General features: G+C 37.8%; 1 protein-coding gene across 1 annotated transcript in view; it reads right to left on the reverse strand.

The window, feature by feature from the left end:
* DNAH12 (dynein axonemal heavy chain 12) overlaps positions 1-20,613 on the reverse strand; it is a 4,520,724-nt gene that overhangs the window by 1,696,867 nt on the left and 2,803,244 nt on the right. Inside the window, exon 36 of the mRNA XM_044078497.1 lies at positions 5,250-5,416. Coding sequence (XP_043934432.1) covers positions 5,250-5,416 — 167 coding nt within the window. The remainder of the gene's footprint in view (positions 1-5,249; positions 5,417-20,613) is intronic.

Genomic DNA, 20,613 nt, shown 5'->3' on the forward strand with positions numbered 1-20,613 from the left:
AGTAAACAGCTTAATGGGTTTAGGATAACACAAAAGAGGAGCAGTGACAAAGAATCACCCTGGAGTATCCTTCCTTTGAATTTTTATTCCTGAGATAATAATTTGCTCTTTGTCATGGCTTAATATACAGAGAATTGTACAACGCCTTTCCAGCGTTTCAACTGTATCCACAACCATCCAAGGTAAGATAAGAATATTTTCTTGCTTAACTGCACTTAACTTACTTTATACAGTGATCACTACTGTTTTAGAGCATTTTTAATGTATTCATTTAATTGTGTGGCAAAACTAGTAATTTCTCTGTGGACTTTTCTAGTGAATGTGCCTCTGACATACAAACAACTTTGTGAGGAACACCCACACTACATCCCTCACACATACCATTCATGACACATACACATTGTCTTATGCTGAGATGCTTAAAAGAAACCTTCCCAAATCTCAAAGCCCTCAAAAGCCACTTAATGGGAGCACTGCTCCTCAGCAATCACTAAAGCACACACCAAATGTGACACCAAACATCTCACATAGGCCTACACCTGATGGTCCCCCAAGTGCAAAGCCCATGACACAAGCATCCATCCATCCACAACCCCTGTTCTCATTTTATGCACAAGGGGTTGGGTGTCATTTCATCAGTGACAATCATCTACAGCCAATGTTTATACATCCGGGTGGCTAGCACTGCCATGGTAGTTCTTCCACACCACACACTCACATGCATACCCACACCCATGGACAGTTTAGAGTGTCCAATCCACCTACTGCATGTCTCTGGAATGTGGGAGGAAACCCACTTGAACATGGAAGGATATAGAGCCTCCACAGAGAAGGCACATCAGCCGAGAATCGAACTGGGGTGCCTCTTGCTCTGAGGCGAAAATGATATCCACTCTGCCACTGTGTGGCCCTTAAACAAGCATACACTTTACCTAATACTCTTGTCATTGAGGACTCCATTGTGTGACACACACAGAAGTCCCACTCATCAGGATGGAAATGAAGAAGATAACAGTTAATTGCCTATCTAAATCCAGGATTCACAATATCATGCATGCACTCAAGTTACTACATGCCAGGTACCAATATGATTCTATCACAGTCCATGTGGGTGTAAATGACCTAAGACATACCCCACTGGACTACAAGAAAAGAGACATAATAGATCTCTTGGAATATGTAGCACAGATATGTATCGGCCTTGCATTATGCAGCATTCTACCTTCAACAAGGAAGTTGATGTTACAGTATGGACATAAAATTATTGATTTTAATAACTGGCACAACTTCTGGTATCACTCCAGGGGGATCCAATATCTGTCAGTATGGGAATACATGGACAAAAGACCACATTGCTTCACCAAGGATGGGTTGCACTTGACCCTCCTAAGCTTTCGGATATTGGCTAAAATTGTATCCACTCCATTTAGAGCCTTTTTTAGGCTACACCAAAAAGACAAAACTATTAACATAGTAAAAAAGTCTACAAGCAACCTTAAGGTACCGTTCAATGCTTGGAGCCTAAATAAAAAAAAAAACTCCACATCCTTCAAGCCCTCCTCTCTCTGGAGAATGAACACATCTGTGCCATGACAGAGACTTGGTTTAAATCTATAGAAAGTACTCTAAAAATGCAAGGCTACAGTGGTTTCCACACATCTAGACTAACAAAAGCACAGAGTGGGGTCAAAAGTGGAGGTGTTTTGATCTATGTCAGCAACAAATATACCTGCAGGTTGGTTAAACAGGATGATACCATGGAGCTTAGCCACATGCAGTTCACCATCTGTAAGGTCCATCACCATATTATGGCTAGCTATAGGTCACCATCTATACCCACAGAGTCTCACAACTCTTACTTAAACCTACTAGAGGTGCTCACCATCTAAATAAACACCCTATTCATGGGTAACTTTAACTAACTCTATAAACTGGGAAATATACTCTGCCTCAAACTCACAGGCACAACTCTTCCTGGACTTTATTAAGAAAAACACCCTGGAACAGATAGTGCACATTCCAACCACAGGATTAAACATACTGGATCTGGTACTCACTAACATGGGAGAGCATTGTACTCCCTCCCATGTAGTTTCCTCACTAGTGAGGTTAGATCACAAAGCTGTCTCATTTGAAGTAAAACTCAACCCAGAAAATTAAGTTAAACCAGTAACAGTCAGGAACTGTTGAAAGGCAAACTGCATCCTATTAAGTAACAGTTTGTCAGAATTCAAGGCTCTCCCCAACCCCGAGACCACAGCTACCTATGCAGAATTATTCACAGAGTCACTTTAGAAACATGTGAATGGCTGCATAAAGGCTGCCATACCTACCAGAAAAAACAAAACAAAATAAACACCACTGGTGGAATTCTCATCTAAATTGGATATATAATAAAAGAAGAAAACACATGCCAAAATCAGGAAAAGCAAATTCCTTAAAGACAAGTGCTCTGTTAAACAACTAAAAAGAAAGCAAGCATTCTAAGTCCAATAAGGCCATCTATGAGGTCCAGATAGCATCACAGGCTAAGGACAATCAAAATGCCCTCTTCAGCTATTTCCAAAACCTTAGAAGTAACACACAACAGTGTGCTGAACTGGTGGTACATGGTACCACCTACACTGATCAGGGTGACACAGCAAATCTACTGGCTGACACATTCAGCTCAAACTTCACCCCCCCCCCCCCCCAGCTCCACCAGATGAAATCCCCTCCAACATACTCTAACTACAGCCTTGAAACAGGCTATGTTCCAAGTAAATGAAGGACTGCAACAGTCATTCCCCTCCACAAGGGTGGACTACTAACTGACCCAGGGAACTACAGATCCAACAGTCTAACAAGCCTAATATGCAAAGTCATGGACCGAATTATCACAGAAATAATAAATAAGGCCTTTGACAAATTACAGGCACTGGATCTCCCACAATTTGGCTTTGTTAAAGAAAGGTCATGCCTACTTAACCAGGTAGACTTCTTTGAGAAAGTCATCAAGGCAGTGGATGAGGGTAGCATATCTTGACTTCGCTAAGGCATTTGATATAATATCTCACTCAGGCATTGTTCACAAACTCTCTGAACTAGATGTAAACCCCTACAAATTCGCTGGATTACTGGCTGGCTTACAGACAGGACACAAGAAATCAGGATCAGTGAGACCACCTCCATCAAGAGACGGATCACTAGTGGAGTGCCCTATGGCTCCGCGCTGGTCCCACTCCTGTTTAGCATCTACTGCTCGGAAGTCAAGGGTAATATTAAAGGTCTTTAGCTCATCAAGTTTGCAGATGATTGTAAACTGTGAGCTATTACACAGCCCGCCCAGACACACACATCTTGCAAGTCGGTTTTAACGCTGGCAAATGACTGGTTCCAAAGCCATGGCCTAAACCTCAATGCCAAAAAATGCATTACAATGCCCTTTGGGAAACTGTCAATGCAAGTTTAGTACTCCATTGATAAAATGTCCCTAAGAGTTGATACAGTAGTTAGGGATATGGAACATATGTAGATAGCAATCTGGCCTTTGACCAACATGTAGCTAAGATAATAAGAAAATTATTTTATGTCGCCCAACTTATAGGTAAGGGTACAGCATCCAGGTCCAAGGAAGTTACAGGATCACTCTACTTAGCCTTTATCAGACCTGTCACTGAATACAATGCCCCCTTTGGCAGACAAGACACTTGCAACAGTTGAAACGTTCACAAAAGTTTCTCACTAGGAAAATTCAGGGCATAAATACCCTGTCCTACACTGATCGCCTAAAGGCTCTGTCTCTGTATTCAGTCTCCTAAAGGCTGCTAACAGGGGATCTTTTTGCCTGGCTTATAGGGCTGCCTCAGACCCAGCCCTGATGGATCTGTTGCACAATGCACATGTACAAAGCAAACAGCACAAGAAACACTAGATCCAGGGATCTGAACTTCATTTGTGACATAAACAGAATGTGTTGGAGAGACAGATATGTGTCCCAAAAGATTTCCGCACTATATAAAAGGATATCCATCCATGTAAAACAGATCCTAATCAAACAAAACCTTGACAATTGGATGGGAATTCACAAATTTACCCCTGGTCTGGCTCCCAAGTCCCTTATAGAGAGAGGCTATCAATAAGAAAATTATTATCCTAACTACACCTCCAAACAAATCCTTAGCTTCCTGCATACTAATATGCCCTGCCCCCCCCCTGTATGATACTTGGGGCACAAATGGTTTGGAGTGTGTGGATGGGCTTGTAGGGGCCCTAGTGGTCATTAGCCTACTAACAACCTATTAGCCTGTGACCTGCAAAGTGGTTTGTCACTGTTTCATGGTCACTGTAATATAATTCATCAGTGTAGGATGTATTTTATACAACAGTAATCAATCCCTTATCCTTGAATGTTGAATACTATCAAATGCTTTTTTCGTAATCTATCCTTGCCATACTTACATTCTTCCCCTTTTTTAACAATTCTCTGTTATGGTATTATTTAGCAGAATACTGCCTCTGTATGTATTTAGTGATGGTACATAAAAGAATACCGACACAATGTATATTGAGTTTGGTAAGCTGGATAGCAGCATTCAATGCAGCCTATTTTATTGCAGTGCATTATTTTTCTGTATAGCAACAGTTTTAGTTAACAGCACAAACAAGGTCAATCAGTATAGTACTTCACATCACACAAGGTGCAAGGATTATTTATTACAGTCTTTCTGGGTGACAGCAAAGTATACACTTGAGGGCCATTGGCTAACTTTTCCTTTATGTATGTCGTATGAAACTTTGTGTAATATTTGGTATGAAAATAATTTAGCCACACTACATGCATGTTATTCACTGTCTCTATATCTGTATCCAATATATTATATTTTAAAATAAGTTTCAGCAACATAGTAAACAGGGACAATGGGTTATTTTTCCCTAGCTATAATGCGTCTTCCTTTATGTTCACTATGATTCTTTCTATTCTAACTGCTTTCTTGTACTGCTTCTTGTTAGATAGCTAAAGCAGGACTGAATTATTTGAGTTGGATCACTTGATTAGCTTCTAGCAGACCAAAATACAAACCCAGTGCTCAAGTTTACAAACTTTTTTTTTTCAATAAACATACAAGAAGTGATAGACTGAAAATCATCTAGAATAAAGCCCATTATAATCACAGTTCTGGTGTAAGTTACAACAAAACAAGAAATGTAGCTTAATACCAACATTGTCTCAGATCTCAATGGTTAATACTTCATTAATGGCATATTACCAGTTTCCATGGTCAAAGAACTGTCTTAATAGCTCTATTGGTGGCTGGGCTCCATATTTTTCTAGTGCTGGCATATTCATGTCATCCACAAAAATGATACTCTTCTTTCCCATTGGAGGTCCAAACACCCCCTTACGCCTCTTGTCCAATCTGGCCATAATAATATTCTGTAATATGCAACATAACCTATTATTACTGCAGTTATCAGACTAATCATTAATTTAAGAACAATACTGAACACAGCGAAACAAGAAGAAATACATTCAGTCTGACAATAAGAGAGTCTATTCTATTCTGACAGTCAGTCTTTAATAGGAAAGTTACATGCAAAGTTGAAAACCAAGTGTTAGCTGCCATGGAAGCAAAATTGTTATAAACATCATATACTCACCTAGTATGTAAAGTTATTCTAATCATTGCATACTCACCTAGTATAAAGTATTGCATAAATAAAACTGGATGATTCTTAATATTTTAAAAACTTTACAAATAAAACTAATTTGGTTATGAAATATACAAAATTAAGATAAGGTAGATTCCACTGACTTGAATCAAAAGGACCCTACCCAAAAAGTGCAGCTACCAGCAACCTACTTAATTTTATTATTTTAGAGTGTTTTACAGAAATACCTTACAAGACGCTTTTTATGCATGTATCACAAAAAATAGGTCATAGCTCAGTAACTTGCTGGACTAGCTGAAGTCTAACTCAGTGAGCTGTAATATGCTGAATGCTTCCTATTTTCCTTGAGATCTTTGCAACAAGATTTTTTTTCCAATTTCTCATAGCTGTGATAGTCTTGGGGTTACCAGTTTATATTAGGGGGTGAATAAGGTGCAGCATCCCACATGCACACAATGAAGGCACAAGGGTGCATAGCATTGTACAGAAAACATTTTTGTTAATGTTTCTTAAAGTACATTATGAGGTACACACATAACAGTACATCCTTGAATAATACAAATGCCTGACACTGGGTGGAAGATTTCTTACATTTGGATACATTTGTTTTGTAATGCCCAGTCACCCAACCTCTGTGCAGCACACCAGCTTCATCCAAAGCAGTCAGGTTCTCCCCCTCTCTATTATGTTCTTTCTGCATGTTATTTTTTCAGGACACCAGTACAAGCACAATTAGCTTGTTTTGATGCAGCTAATGCTCCACACATCAAAAACTATAAAAAGTAGTAAGAAATTCACAGTAAGTCATTCATAGCAATAAACTCTATAAACTCCTTATTACTTAAGATGTCACAGAAAAATACAATTTCAAAAAGATGGTATAAAAATAAAACAGAATGTTATTTCTACAGTGGATTCAGAGGTTTTAATTATTGGCATTGCAGTCCATACTTGGTTAATTAATTGCAACCAGCAAACTATAGAGTGACACTTCAACCCCATGTAGAAAATGGGGAAAAGCGGATTGATGATGATGATGATGATGAAGAAACACTGCATAAAATAACCACTATTAGAGGGTTAATGGAGGATGGAGGTGGAAGCACTACAGTTAATACCTAGGTTTAAGGAAAAAAAGCATCTACCACAGCAGGCATGTACTGTGAAGAGGACTTCAACCACAGCAAAATGTCAGTGAGTTGTCCTTCCTCATCACCACAGCCTACATGTAAAGAAAAATGATGTTACAGCCAGCACTGCTCTACTGAAGAACACTGCACTAGTAATGTGAAGAAATCAGAGTACACAAAAGTGTAAGTTTGAACATCTCAGAATATCAGAATGGAACAAATACTTCAGATGAACCAAATGGCTTATAAAAAAGACTTTATAGCCTGCAAAAGAGGCTACATCTGAACATCAACATGAGTCTAGAGGCATTAAAGTACTTGAAGGTGTTGATTGTGTCATGACTGCACAAACAGATGTGTGGTAAAGCACAAGGCCAAGGCCAACTGTTCCTCTGAACCTAGGCATTGTGCATTTGTCAGACATACAGTCAGCACCCTTAGCTGCCATAACGCTCTTATATAAAGGATATGCTTTGTGATGTTGATCTTTAAATTGTTTGTTCATTATATTGTTATGAAATGAGCAAAAATTGCTAAGAAATGGAAATCTGTAAAATAATTCATTTAAATATCTAAGTTGAAGAAAAGTAACCTCACATTGTATGCAGACAATGTTAAATGAGAATAATTTACTTCACAAAGTAAAACAAAACGAGAACATTCTACACTGGAGATGCACAGCAAGTTTTTTCCACTTCCAGTGGTGCTGAGGGGTAAAGGCCTGAGCACAGTCCATAAGATCTGAGTTCATTTAGCATTTGGGATGCCTGAAGGAACTGGCAGGCAAGGACAGGTATACCTATCCTGGGAGAGAGGACAGGAGAGGTGGGAGGGTAGTCGTGGACTGCTACAATTCCTTGAAGAGGAGGAGGAAATGCAAAGCCAATGTCTGGGGGTGGTTGCTAGGATCATCACGACACTGCCCTGAGGTAAACTTCAAAGCAGGCATGTGAAAGCATACAGTTACACTGGGAAGGTAATATGAGCCTCTGTGGAGATGTAGACTGTACTTCTCCCCTATCGAGGTGCAAGGTTAGCATATTATAAAAACTCACATGACAAGGATGCCTCAGAGGCCATAAGACATTCTCACAGCTGCCCGAATAATGGCCATTCCTATACAGCTTCCCAGTAAAATTCCTGGATAAAGGAACAAATGGGATGTGTCGAGCTCTGGGGAGACTGGATGGGAAGTAGACACAGGAAAAAAAAATCACACAGGAAAAAAAGAGCATAACAGTTTTTCATTCTGATTCTGTGATATGTTTAGACAAGCATGTTTTTTGTTTGTTTCTTGGGGCGGTTTTATTTATTTATTTATTTTGGAAATGGCAGTTTTTATTTATGTATTTTAACTGCATTTTTAGATTTCCTTAATTTTGGTTAAAATTCCCTCAATTATCTCTGGGTTCTGCTGATAATTTATCAAAGACTTTTGTTACAGAAGTCAGTCAAATGTAACCAATCTGCTTTAGTACTCTGTTTCACTGGGAGGATGTTCCTCTGAGTAAATGAGTTAAGACACAAAAAAAAGAAAACAGAAAAAAGAAATAGCAAGCTGGTAAATGGAGGAAAGTACAGTTGTATAATTAAACTTACAATAACAGATGGCATATGAATGGTCACTGCCGCAGTAGCCTTAGCTATATGGGGTAATATCCTGCACAACAGCAGGCAAACGTCTAGAGATTAAGGGCATCTTCCATCCTCCCAAACTGTTGACAGCTTAAGCAGAGCTGAAGAAAATTAATGGTTTGTACTTCAAACTTTTAAGAGCTTTTTAGGCAACTGAAAGATGGAGGCTAGAGTCCTCAAAAAGGTCAATGCTATGAAAGTAAAAATCAAAATTCTTACCCTGGCAAGAGAATTATACAAAAAAGGGGAAGAAGGCTGAAGGAAGGGAGGGAGCAGCTACTGCAGCAGTAATCATTTAAACATCTACTGTTATGGTACGTTTACTTGCACAACTGTATTATGTTCATCATTTGAACACTGTTGCTGTGACCTTAGTTATATGGGTAGCTTACTATAGCTTATAATAACTATGATGAGGGTCTAGGAGACCTTAGAAAATTATTCTAGCCCCTGAAGAAGGAATCTACTTTGTAGTGCTTTGTAAAGGTATGTACAAAGGACAAGACTGCTGCTTCTGGAACACTCCTAGAATCTATTGTTTTCCAAAAAGCCACTGCTGAAGCTAATGCCCGGATAAAATATGCCTTGATCCTATGTGGAATTGACTTGTTGTGTTGGTTATAACAAAAGGAAATTTTTATTTATTTATTTAACATTTATTTACTGGGAAAGTCGACTTGAAATGAAGCCAATTTTCAGCGGAGGCCCGGGGAAAAAATACTCCAGATGCATGTCTTTGAATTGTGGTAGGAAACAGGAACACCCGGAGGAAGCCCACACAAACGCACGGAGGACATGCAGACTCCACACAGAAGGCACCCCAGCTGAGAATTAAACCAGAGAACCTCTTGCTGTGAGGCGACAATGCTACTGCTGCACCACTGCACCAAATAACATGTGCTAGCCATTTAAGGATGGTCTGCTTTGACACAAGTTGTCCTTTTTCTTAACTTTTCAAGAAATGAATAACTGATGAGAGTTTCTGAAGTTTTTAGTTATGTCAAGAAAATATTTGAGTTGTCTGTGGGCATCCAGAGAATGAAAAATCCTTTCTGCCTCAACCATAGGTTCTGGAAAGAAGACAGAGAGATGGATAACTTGTCTCAGAGCAAACTGAGAAACCATGTTAGGCATAAACAAAGGATTGGTTCTCAAGGAAAGACTACTTTTGTGTAAAATGAGATATGGGTATGAGTAGACCTCACATGGTGTGGTGGTACATTGCATTTGACTATGATGTACAGGGCCCTGGGTTCAAGACTTAGCAGGACTAATAATTTAGTACTGCAATAGTGTAGTGGTTAGAGTGTATGCTTTGCAAGCAGCCATTCCCAGTTCAATCCCCACTGTAACCAATTTGCATTTGTTGGGAGGCTGGCTTAATGTTTAAGGTGTTTGCCTTACAGAAACAAGCTGCAGGGTTTGATTCTCACTAGGCATAATTGGCTAGACTTAAAATGGCCCACAAGGGCAGTTAGTCTAGTATAAACCTATGTGTAGTGGTTCCTCCTATGGATTACTTACTTTGAGATCTCATGACTCAGACACCCTTCTTGCAGACATCAGAGCAATTAACACATCTGTTATCCATGTTATGAACCTTAAATCGGCCTGATGGGCTGCTTCAAATGGAACAAGTGTTAATTTTTCTAACACAAAGTTAAAATTTCAAGGATGAACTTACCTGGTTTCCAGGTGGCTGGGTATGTGCCACCCTTTCAAAAACATTTTAACATGGGAATGTTTCAAAGGAGGTCCTTAGGTGGACATGCTGAAATGGCAGATAAATAAACCTTGACTAGAGGAGTAAGAAAGACCAGAGGATAATAACTCATACAAATATTGTACAGCCAAAGAAATACTAACTTTAAAATCCTGGTTCTTGTCTTGGCACCACGTAGAAAACCTTTTCCATTTAGTATTATATGATTTCCTATTATCAGGTTTCTTTACCGCCATTAATATCTATTGCAAGTCCTCAGAAAATAGTTGCCATGAAGGTATTGGAACTCTATCATCCTTGCAGTTAGTAGTTTACATTGTTTCAAGCTGGAGCGTATCAGACAACCTCAGTCTTGTGTGAGTATGTCAAGTCAGTGAAGAAGCTTGTTGTTATTGCCCTTGGCCATTTTCAAAAGAAGGGAAAAATGCTGTTGCCTGGGCCAGAAGGCAGTCACCACAATGATCTTCAGAATGACTCTGGATATCTCTGGAAAGGGTGGAAAGGCATATGATCCTGGATATCTGTGGAAAAGGTGAAAAGGCATATAGGAACATTCCTATCCAAGGAAATGAAAATGCAGTTAATTTCCAGGCCTGTTTGCAAGGAATTTATGGAACAGAATTAGTCTAGTTGATTGCTGTGAATGGAGGCAAATGATCTGCTTGAGGTATTTCCTATAGCTGGATCAAATCTTGGGAAACCTCATGATTTAATTTCCATTCATACTGGTCTGTCCTTGTCCTGCTCAGCTTGTCTTCCACAGTATTTTGCTCTGATGGGATTAAATACACCTGTAGACTGAGATTGCGCTGAAATGTTATATCCCAGGCTATCAGCACAGACATCTGGACCCCTTCTGTTTGTTTAGGTATCATATCACTGTGGTGGTGTTGTCTGCTTGTAATGACCCAGAGGACTGCAGATGACTGAGAGTTGACAGCATATTTGACTACCAACATCCGTTTTATGTTTATGTGTTTTGGTCTGTCTTTCTTATTCCAAAGACCGTGCACTTTTACAACAATAAACATTGCTCCCCATGCAAAGTCTGTTAGTTACAGACTGTGCTGGAGATGGAAGGAAAAATGAGAGACCTGCATTCAGATAAAACTGGTCTTTCCACCAAAGCAGTTCCCTTTTTATAACTCCCAAATCCGGAATGCTAGGAGATGTTGATGTTGGACCATACAGATTTAGGTACCACTGAATCATTTTCATGTGGTGTCTGTCTACTACAGGAATCACGAGATTCATGGATGCCATGAATCACAGTATCCTGAGAAATTCCCACTTTAAGTCTTGGATTGAGTGGAAAAACTTGGGAACAGCTCTATCTATAGATCTACTTTTTCATGTGGAAGAACAGCTCTTTGAACTGAGGTATCTAGGTGAAGCCCCAGGAAAACAATCCTGTGAGCAGTCAAACAAGGCTTTTGAATCTTCCCTTGAAACACCAGTCTGTGAAGGAAATCTCTGAGTCGAGAGAGAGATTCTTGTCACTTTGAAAAAGACTCTACAAAGATAAGCAAGTCAACTAAATAAGAACATGTGAATATTTTGCAGTAGGCTATCACTGGGGCTAGACACGTTGTGAATACCCTTGGAGCAGTGGATAACCCAAAGAGTAATGCAAAGAACTGAAAAGTGTAATCTAGACACAGAAAACCTTAAGAAACATTTGTAATCTGAGACTATAGGAATGTGATGATAAACATCCTCTAAATCTAAAATTACTAAGAAACTTAAAGGGGGAATTTAATGGTAAAAGGTCATGAAGAGATAGCATTTTGAAATTTGGGACTTCACAAACCAGTTTATAACAGAAAGACATAAGACTGGTCTTCAAGATGCTTCTTTCTTTAGTACCAGAGACATTCTTGAATAAAAACCTTTCTATCAGATACTGACTGACAATACTAAAAATAAAGAATTTGGATCTGGTAGATAAGGATGAATTCTCTAAAATGCATTTGAGCTCACTGCAAACAATAATAAAAACAGTCTCCTCTCCTACACACACATCTACACACATTTGAGCACGCACACGCGTGTACACATACACACCAACAAAATAATAGCATTACTCTGTTTACATATGTACATCAGTCCACATAGGCAAGAGCACAATTTCTTGTCAATATTCTAAATTGTCAAACTCCTAAATGAAAACTGCTTCCTGCCCCTTAAAAGGAAAACTACACATCAGAAACACCCTGTCCATCCATCCACAACCCCCTTTTTTGCACATGAGGTCAGGGTGCCACATAATTAGTGAAAACCATCTGCAGCCAATGTTAACACTGCCAGATGGCTAGTCCTGCTACAGTTGTTCTTCTGTATCACAGCATATACACACACAAGCTCCAAATCAGGAAAAAATCCATCTACAAAGACCCCACATATATCTTAGCATTAACCATAAAAAAATTGCCCCTGCCTCCTGGAACAGAGTACCTCAAAAACTTAAAAATCCAAATAATCTAAATTCCTTTCATATGTTACTAAAATACAAGTGACAAACAGATTCAAGTACAACTGCTGCAATGATCCTGGCTTAGCATTTCATTACAGCCTATGTCCATAATTTGCAACTCTTTAAAATTCTGTATTTTCAAAGTTAATAATGCATATACGTCATGCCTTGATATTTATAAGTTCTTTCTCTCTCTAACATTTGTTAACCGGGAAAGTCCGACTTGGAACAAGCAAATTTTCAGCGGAGGCCCTGGTAGAAATGCTCCAAACGCATGTCTTTGTAATGTGGGAGGAAATCGGAGCACCCGGAGGAAATCCAAATGAATGCAGGGAGGACATGCAGACTCTGCACAGAAGGCATCCAGCCGAGAATCGAACCGGAGAACCTCTTGCTGTAAGGTGACAACGCTACCGCTGCACCACTGCGCCAGCCAATTTCTTATGAATGAGAAAAGCATGCTTTTTAACTCAGCAGCTTATACTTTTTGAAAATTCCTAAAATGTGAACTGCATGCAACTAATTTAAAATATAACCATTTATGTTTACACTATTCAGAAACATATTTGAAATTAAATTTTGTAGCATTATTCCTGTAACTATTATGCTGCATGTTTATTGTTGTTGCCTCTCTGTAACTTGTAAGATGTTCTTATCTGTTTGTTACAGATTGTGACTGAAAACTGACCATGGACCAGTTCACTTACCTCGTTAACAAGGGAGAGACAGGTAGACAGACAGCTAAAACTGGTAAGACTCGTGTACTTCACTCAGTTGATAACAGCAGCAACAGCAGTCCAGCTCCACAAACAGAAACAAAAAATTGCACCTGAGATCACCAGAATAAATACCCTTAAGGAATTAAGACAAGTTTGAAGCTATATTCCTGTACTCTGTCTTTTATAGATTCCTAAATAGTGATTTATATTTAACATTCTGAGCTGTTAATGACCTAAACTTCTTGATCTCCTACATCTTCAAAAATCAAATGGCTCTACCAACACTCAAACTAAGTACTTAAATCCCTATCACCAAATAAATACGCCATGGAGGGACAGGTTTATTATACGACTCTTCCCCCATCTCTGGAATAATCTTCCATTATGGCATCCGAATGAGAGATGATAAATCAGCAAGTAAAGTAGAGAAGTATTGCTGCAATTGAATTCATCCTCAATTCTTGGTGAGTACATTCACGAGGTGGACCCGTTTTTCACAAAATCTCACCAAGATGACACTGATATATAGACTGTATTTTATATTGCATATATCATGGACAGTAGTTGGTTAAAAAAAATAAAAAAAAAAGATAGCTGGGTGCACAAGACCCAGGATAAAAAGTGCCCAATCCTGGTAGGTACACTGGTGCCAGGAATGGAAAAACTGACAATGTAGAATCCTCAAAACACATAAACATCCCAACAGTGATGGTAGGCCAGGACCCCTGTTGTAGAAGGTAGTAGTAGTCCACAAAAATCACAAAAACTGACAGGGCAGAAACGTGTCATAGAGAAGATAAAGTGGACTGTTGAGAATAAGAAAGAAATTATGTATTGTTACTATTATGCAAGAAACCCAGACTTTCCAGACAGAAGATACACAAAAAGATTAAGAGAGAAATCAGATGAAAGAAAAATACTTGCACAAGAAAAACTGTCAGAAGCTTCAAATAAAAATTGGCATTCATTAATACAACAGATATGTGAAAAACATTATATAGACCATGAAACCTTGGGCCATATGGAAAAAGAAGTGACTGAGGAAGTGCAAAAATATAAAGAATAAAATCCAGAGATTTGTAAAAGGTATAAAAAAAGAAATATGGACATGGGAAGGAAACAAGAGATCTGATATGGTGCAATATTTATACAAAGGAAAAAGCCAAATTAATCAATACAAAAAGAGCAGCCCCAAAGATATTTGAAGAAAAATACAGGCTAAGGCATCCAGATATGGAAAATTTCACAATACAAACATAAAATCACAAAGAGGGATTGTATAACAGAAGATTAGTAAAGTAGAAGCTAAAAAAATAGATACTTAAGTTATGGAATACATGTGAAGTGAAGGATTTAGTGTAGAAAATTTAACATAGGTTATATCACAGCATGATGAAATAAAGAGTCTCCCAAGTAAGGAGAAACACGAGTATCAGGAGATATCTGAAGAAGAAATATGGATGTAAGAAACAAAAAGAGATTTAATACGGTGCAGTATTTATGCAAAGGAGAAAGCAAAACTAATGAATACAAAAAGAGCAGCACCAAAGATATTTGAAGAGAAATACAAAGACATCAAGACATATAAAATGTTACAATACAAAAAATAAGAAAACAAAGAGGAAACCAGAAAAGAGGATTCGTAATTGAGAAGTTAAAGAAACAGAAACTGAGGTTATGGATTACCCCTGCAAAGTTAAGGATTTAGTGTAGAAAATCTGATTTTGATAACATCACAGCAGGATAGAGCCATGGATCCCCACATTAAGGAGAAACTAATGGAGCAGGAAACATCTGATCAGTTGCTATATGAAGATACTTTGGAGCCTTCCATAAGAAACTAGTACAAAAGTTCAGATGGAGTTGCACAGCAAGGGAAGGAACAGAAAACTGTGGCAACTCTGACACAGTGTTCTGGAGCGATAGGCCAGTGAGTTCCCAGATGACACAGGATGAAACTGAAGAGAATGTGGCAAAGGAAGATGCTCTGGAAATTTCTGTAGAATACCTGCAGGAAATGGAGAATAAAGAATGTATACTCGGTTTAGAAGAACATGCTCTAAGAAAAGAGTTGCTTGATTTAATAGATTTGATCAGATATGTTAAGATCAATGAAACAGACTATAGAAAGTCAATAAAAAACAAAAAGTAAAGACATTTGATAAAACAAATGAACACAGTAGTAAAGTCTTACCACAAAAATACAGGGCAGTAAGGGAAAGGAAGGGGAGAAATCAAATGCCATCGTGGAAATATTGAACAGAGAAAACTATAAACCAATTAAGAGGTGTCACTGTTAGAAGAGTATAGAAAAGAGAGAACAGATAAAAAAAAATACTCAGAAAGATAGAAGTGATAAAAGCAATATGAAGTATCAGAGCAGAACAGGATTCATCATGCACTATTGCAAATAAATCCATCCTCAACCCCTTTTTCCTATTTTGCACATGAGGTCGGGGTGTCAGTTCAGCAGTGACAATCATCTCGAACCAAGGTTTACACTGCTGGCTGGCTAGCCCTAAAAAAATGAAAAAATATGCACAGGCACAAAAACTTAGAAGATATGCAGATAAATATAAAGGAAAAGTACAAAATAAGCAATTTATTGATGATCCAAAACAAGTTTTCAAATTGGGAAACAAGGCAAAAGGAACTGAAACACCACCAAAACAAGATGAAATAGATACATTTTGGAGAAATATCTATAAAAATCCTGTGGAACATAACAAAGATGCTAAATGGACAGAAGAAATAAAAGGAAGAATAAGAAATTCAAATGTACAGGATATGAAATGGGATGAAGTAATGGCCAGAGAGACTGAAACAAAGTTAAGAAAAGCTCCTACATGGAAAACCCTAGGCGCAGATGCAGTACTTAACTTCTGGCTAAAAGTGTTAATGCATTACATGAAGATTTAAGAACTATTTGTATGCTCACCCTGAACAGACCAACCTGGTTAACAACAGGAAAAACAATGCTCCTACTTAAGACTGAACCTACAAACTATCCTAAAATGTATAGACGAATGCCTTCCGATGACCTATAAACTATACACTGGAACTGATGCCGACAGAGTTTATAGTCATTTAGAAGAAAACTTAATCACAGCAATAGAACACAGGATAATAAAAGAAAGTCAAAGGATTGTTTGTTGTTAAATAAAATCTTAATGGAGAACTATAAAAAGGGGAATAATCTAAGTATGGCATGGATAGACTACAAAAAAGCATTTGACAGAATCCCACATTCATGGATAAAAGAATGCTTAAAAATATATACGATACACTTACTCTGATGGATTACATTACAGCGACCACGAAACAGTGGCAAACCATTTTGCAGTTAAGCCATGATAAAGGACAAATTATTATTCCAGGGATAAAAATCCAAAGGGGATAATCTGGGGTGACTCTTTGACACCGCTGTTCTTTTGTCTTGCCCTTAACCCATTAAGCTTCTTTTTAACAGATTAGGTCATGGCTACAATTTGGCTCCCAAAAAACAACAAAGTGTGAAGACGTCTTATCTTCTTTTTGTGGATGATTTAAAACTGTATAGTTCATCAGATGAACTGAAAGCACATTTGCAAGCAGTTAAAACTTTTTCAGATGATATAAAAATGTCATTTGGTCTTGATAAATGTCCAAAAGCAACCTTTAAAGCAGGAAAGCTAAAGCACCAAGAAAACATCAGCTTGGGACAGGAATGTGATATAAAAAAACTCAAACAAGAGGGAGTGTATAAATATTTGGAAATTGATGAAGGATAAACAAAACACGAACAAATGTGAATAGAACTTGGTAAGCAATACTTTAGAAGACTTAAATTAATACTTAAAACAGCTTTGACATCTAGGAACACAATCCAAACTATAAACCAGTTTGCTCTTCGTATACTAATGTACAGTTTTGAAGTGACTGACTGGCCCCAAAAGGTGTTGGATAGTTTGGAGAGGAAAACAAGAAGGATGATTCATGCTCATTAAATGATTTATAAAAATCATTGCATACCAAGACTATATATTCCCTGTTCTGAAGGAGGTAATGGCCTCCTTGAAATTGATTACATGTATAGATCTGCAAACAAGGGGCTACATATATAAACCTGCTGACTTCACAAGACCAAACATAGTGAAAGTTTTAAAACATGAGGAGAATAAGTCTAAGGTGACTTCCCTGCTTAGTTTATCAGAAACATATCTGCATCAAGAGGGAATGGAAATCAAACCAGAAGTAGATAAAACTCAGGCAGCAACTGAATGTGCCAAAAAAACAGAAGAAAAAGTACAAAGTGAAGGATCAGATGAGAAGGCATGAAATGTGGAAAATGCATAAATATAGCTGCAAGTATAGAATACTCTTGGAACAACCTCATGTTGATAAGGACTGAACAGAGGAATGGTTAAGGAGAGGTGAATTTAAACTAAAACATGAAAGGTTAATATTGGCGGCCCAAGATAGTGGACTACATACACATTGGTTTACAAAGTCCATTGAACATGTGGGAGAAACAGACAAATGTAGGTTTTGTAAAACAGAATCGGAAACAGTCACACATCTTGTTGCTGGCTGTGATATACTAATGGCAGAAGGACTGTTTAGTGAAAGGCATAGTAATGTGGCAAGACTGTTGCACTGAGGACTGTGCAAACATTATAATATTGAAGTAACAGAAAACCACTGGAAACATGAGACACAAAGCATTACAGAACATGATGAAGTTTATATCACATGGGATCACCCATTATCAACAGTTAAAAAAAACAGATGCGAGAAAACCAGATAGTTCAGGAAAAGAAGACAAAAGTAGCCTTGATCACTGAAATTGCTAAACCCTATGACTACAGTGTCTTACATACAGAGAGATAAAAGTCATGAAATACCAGAAACAAGGGCAATGCAGAAGAATGATACCCCGACAGTTCCAACAGTAGTAAGAGCAATGGGTCTTATAAAAAATAATTTACAATCGTACTTAGATATGTTACTGACACATGTAACTCCGTATGAATTGCAGGAGGAGTCATTACTGGGCACATTGTGGGTGCTGCGAAAAGCACTTCTGGCTAACATCAAAGATTCAAACAATACTGATTTCATGAATTTAATCATACTTTGACATAGGAATGGGGTCCATTCCTGTCATGGGATTAGAAACCCAAAAGACCTGGAGAAATTAAAAAAAAAACCAGAGTGATACCTTCACTTCTTATAAGCAAACCATGAAGACTGTATGGGTGCATACACATTCAACCTCTACCTAACATAGTTTGCCCTCATCTAGGAAGGAGGTGACTTATGAAGGAAGAATACTGGCAAGGTGATCATGTTCCATGGACTAAATTTTCCTTGTAGACTCTATGAATATATCAGTCTGTGAAAATGCAGCCAGTAGTCCATATAGTAATGCATTTTCTTCATGTTGATCACTGCTGCAGTAGCCTTAGGTATTGGCACATTTCATCCTTACTTTTCCAAATTGTCCATGGGATTTTCTTTCTCCTCATCCAGCCTTGGAAAAATAAGGGTGCTTCTGTGGAAGCTGTCTAGCTATTATATGCTTGGCAGGATATAATCCATATAGCTAAGGCTACTGTCACAGTGATCATTGCAATATCTAATGTTATGGTAAGCTCAACTTACACAACTGTAATATTTTGGCTTGTTGTCACCAGTAAATGAAAGCCATAATAACTGTAAAACAGTAGTGGGTAGACAGAAAGGCTACTGAAGAAAATAATGTGCCAATACTAATGAATAAAAAGTTGATGTGTTTCTCTCCCAGCATGCACAAAAAAAAATCTGTTTATGCATTTATACTCATTGCTACCAGAAACTCTAATGAACAATGACCAAACAGCTGTAGTGCAAATGTTAACCCTGCCTAGACAGCCCAGAGGAGACATGTCAGTGCTACTACTTTTCACCTTTTCTAAACAATAACATTGTCAGCATCCTAAAATCAATATCACAAAAGAATCAAAAACAGGCAGTAGTCCATCTAGTAGTCAAAATGACTGTACACCTGTGGTAGATAAAGTAAGCCCGACTGACTGACTTCCTGCAGAGAAAAAGTGCCTCAGCAGAGCATGACCCTCTTTTAGACCCTCCAAAATTCTATTCATATTTTTATCAATTTAAAAGCAAAATAGGGTACAAAATAAATATATACACAAATATTAGAAACAAACCTGTCTCCTTCCATAGAAAGTCTAACATCTAAGTAATGGATGGTGTTAAACCTGTGTTTATGAATAAATTAAAAAAAAAATCATGGAAGTAGAAATATATTCTAAAAATTGATTATAAACGCCTCATTCTCAGTCCAGATAATAAAAATATTGTCTGGGTATCTCTCATAGAAACTCCAACAGTTACAATATGGGGATGTAAAAATGAAATGTTTCTCCCAAATAAGCATCACCAAGTTGCTGAAACGGATTTGTACTTCCACGGACTTTTTTTTAAATTTACTCATAAACGCACATTTTCACACCTTCCATTACTTAGATATTAGACTTTCTGTGGAAGAGGACAGGTTTGTTTCTAATATTTTCAGAAGAAGCACATATTCCAATGGCTTTTTACATTATAAAAGCAGTCACCCGTGTATGTTAAGAGGAACCTCGTGCAGAGTCAGTTTATTACAGCATCACCAATGGTTTCAAAAAATGCTGACTTGCTTGTAGAACTGAACAAATTGGTAGATATGTTCCTAGAGAGAGGTTATCTGCTCAGTTTATTAAAAAATATTAGAACACAAGTGGTTAGATTCCCCCCTTAAGTTTGCCTGACACCCAAACAACATCAATTATAACAACACAGAATTTTTTCTAATTCTGTGACCATTCAGTTCAATGACAGTGCTACATCAGTAAAGAATATTATCAAGAACAACTGGTTCAGTTTGAAAACTGATGAGGACATTTTTAATGTAGTTGGTGATGTACTCTCTTTTGTTTTTAAAGTTGATAACATTATTAAGAGAAGTTTGGAGGGCCCAAAAGAGGGTCATACTCTGCTTAGTGAGGTAGGGACAACAAAGTGTGGTAATTGCAACTATTGTTAATACATCGTGAAAAGTGACTCTGATTCTTAAAAATTATTGTGCAACCAAGATTTTTTTGAAAAAGGTAACTGTGACTCAAAAGGTCTTATTTACTTAGTGTGTAACACTTGCCAGTCCTTTTAGTTGGAAAGACTGAATGTAAACTTAAGAGAATATATGAAAATATTTACAATATTAGAAAGTCTAATACAAACAACACTCTTTGCAAACAT

The sequence above is a fragment of the Protopterus annectens genome, chromosome 7.part1 (assembly GCF_019279795.1).
Source record: "Protopterus annectens isolate FY-2018-M chromosome 7.part1, PAN1.0, whole genome shotgun sequence".
Taxonomy (NCBI): domain Eukaryota; kingdom Metazoa; phylum Chordata; order Ceratodontiformes; family Protopteridae; genus Protopterus; species Protopterus annectens.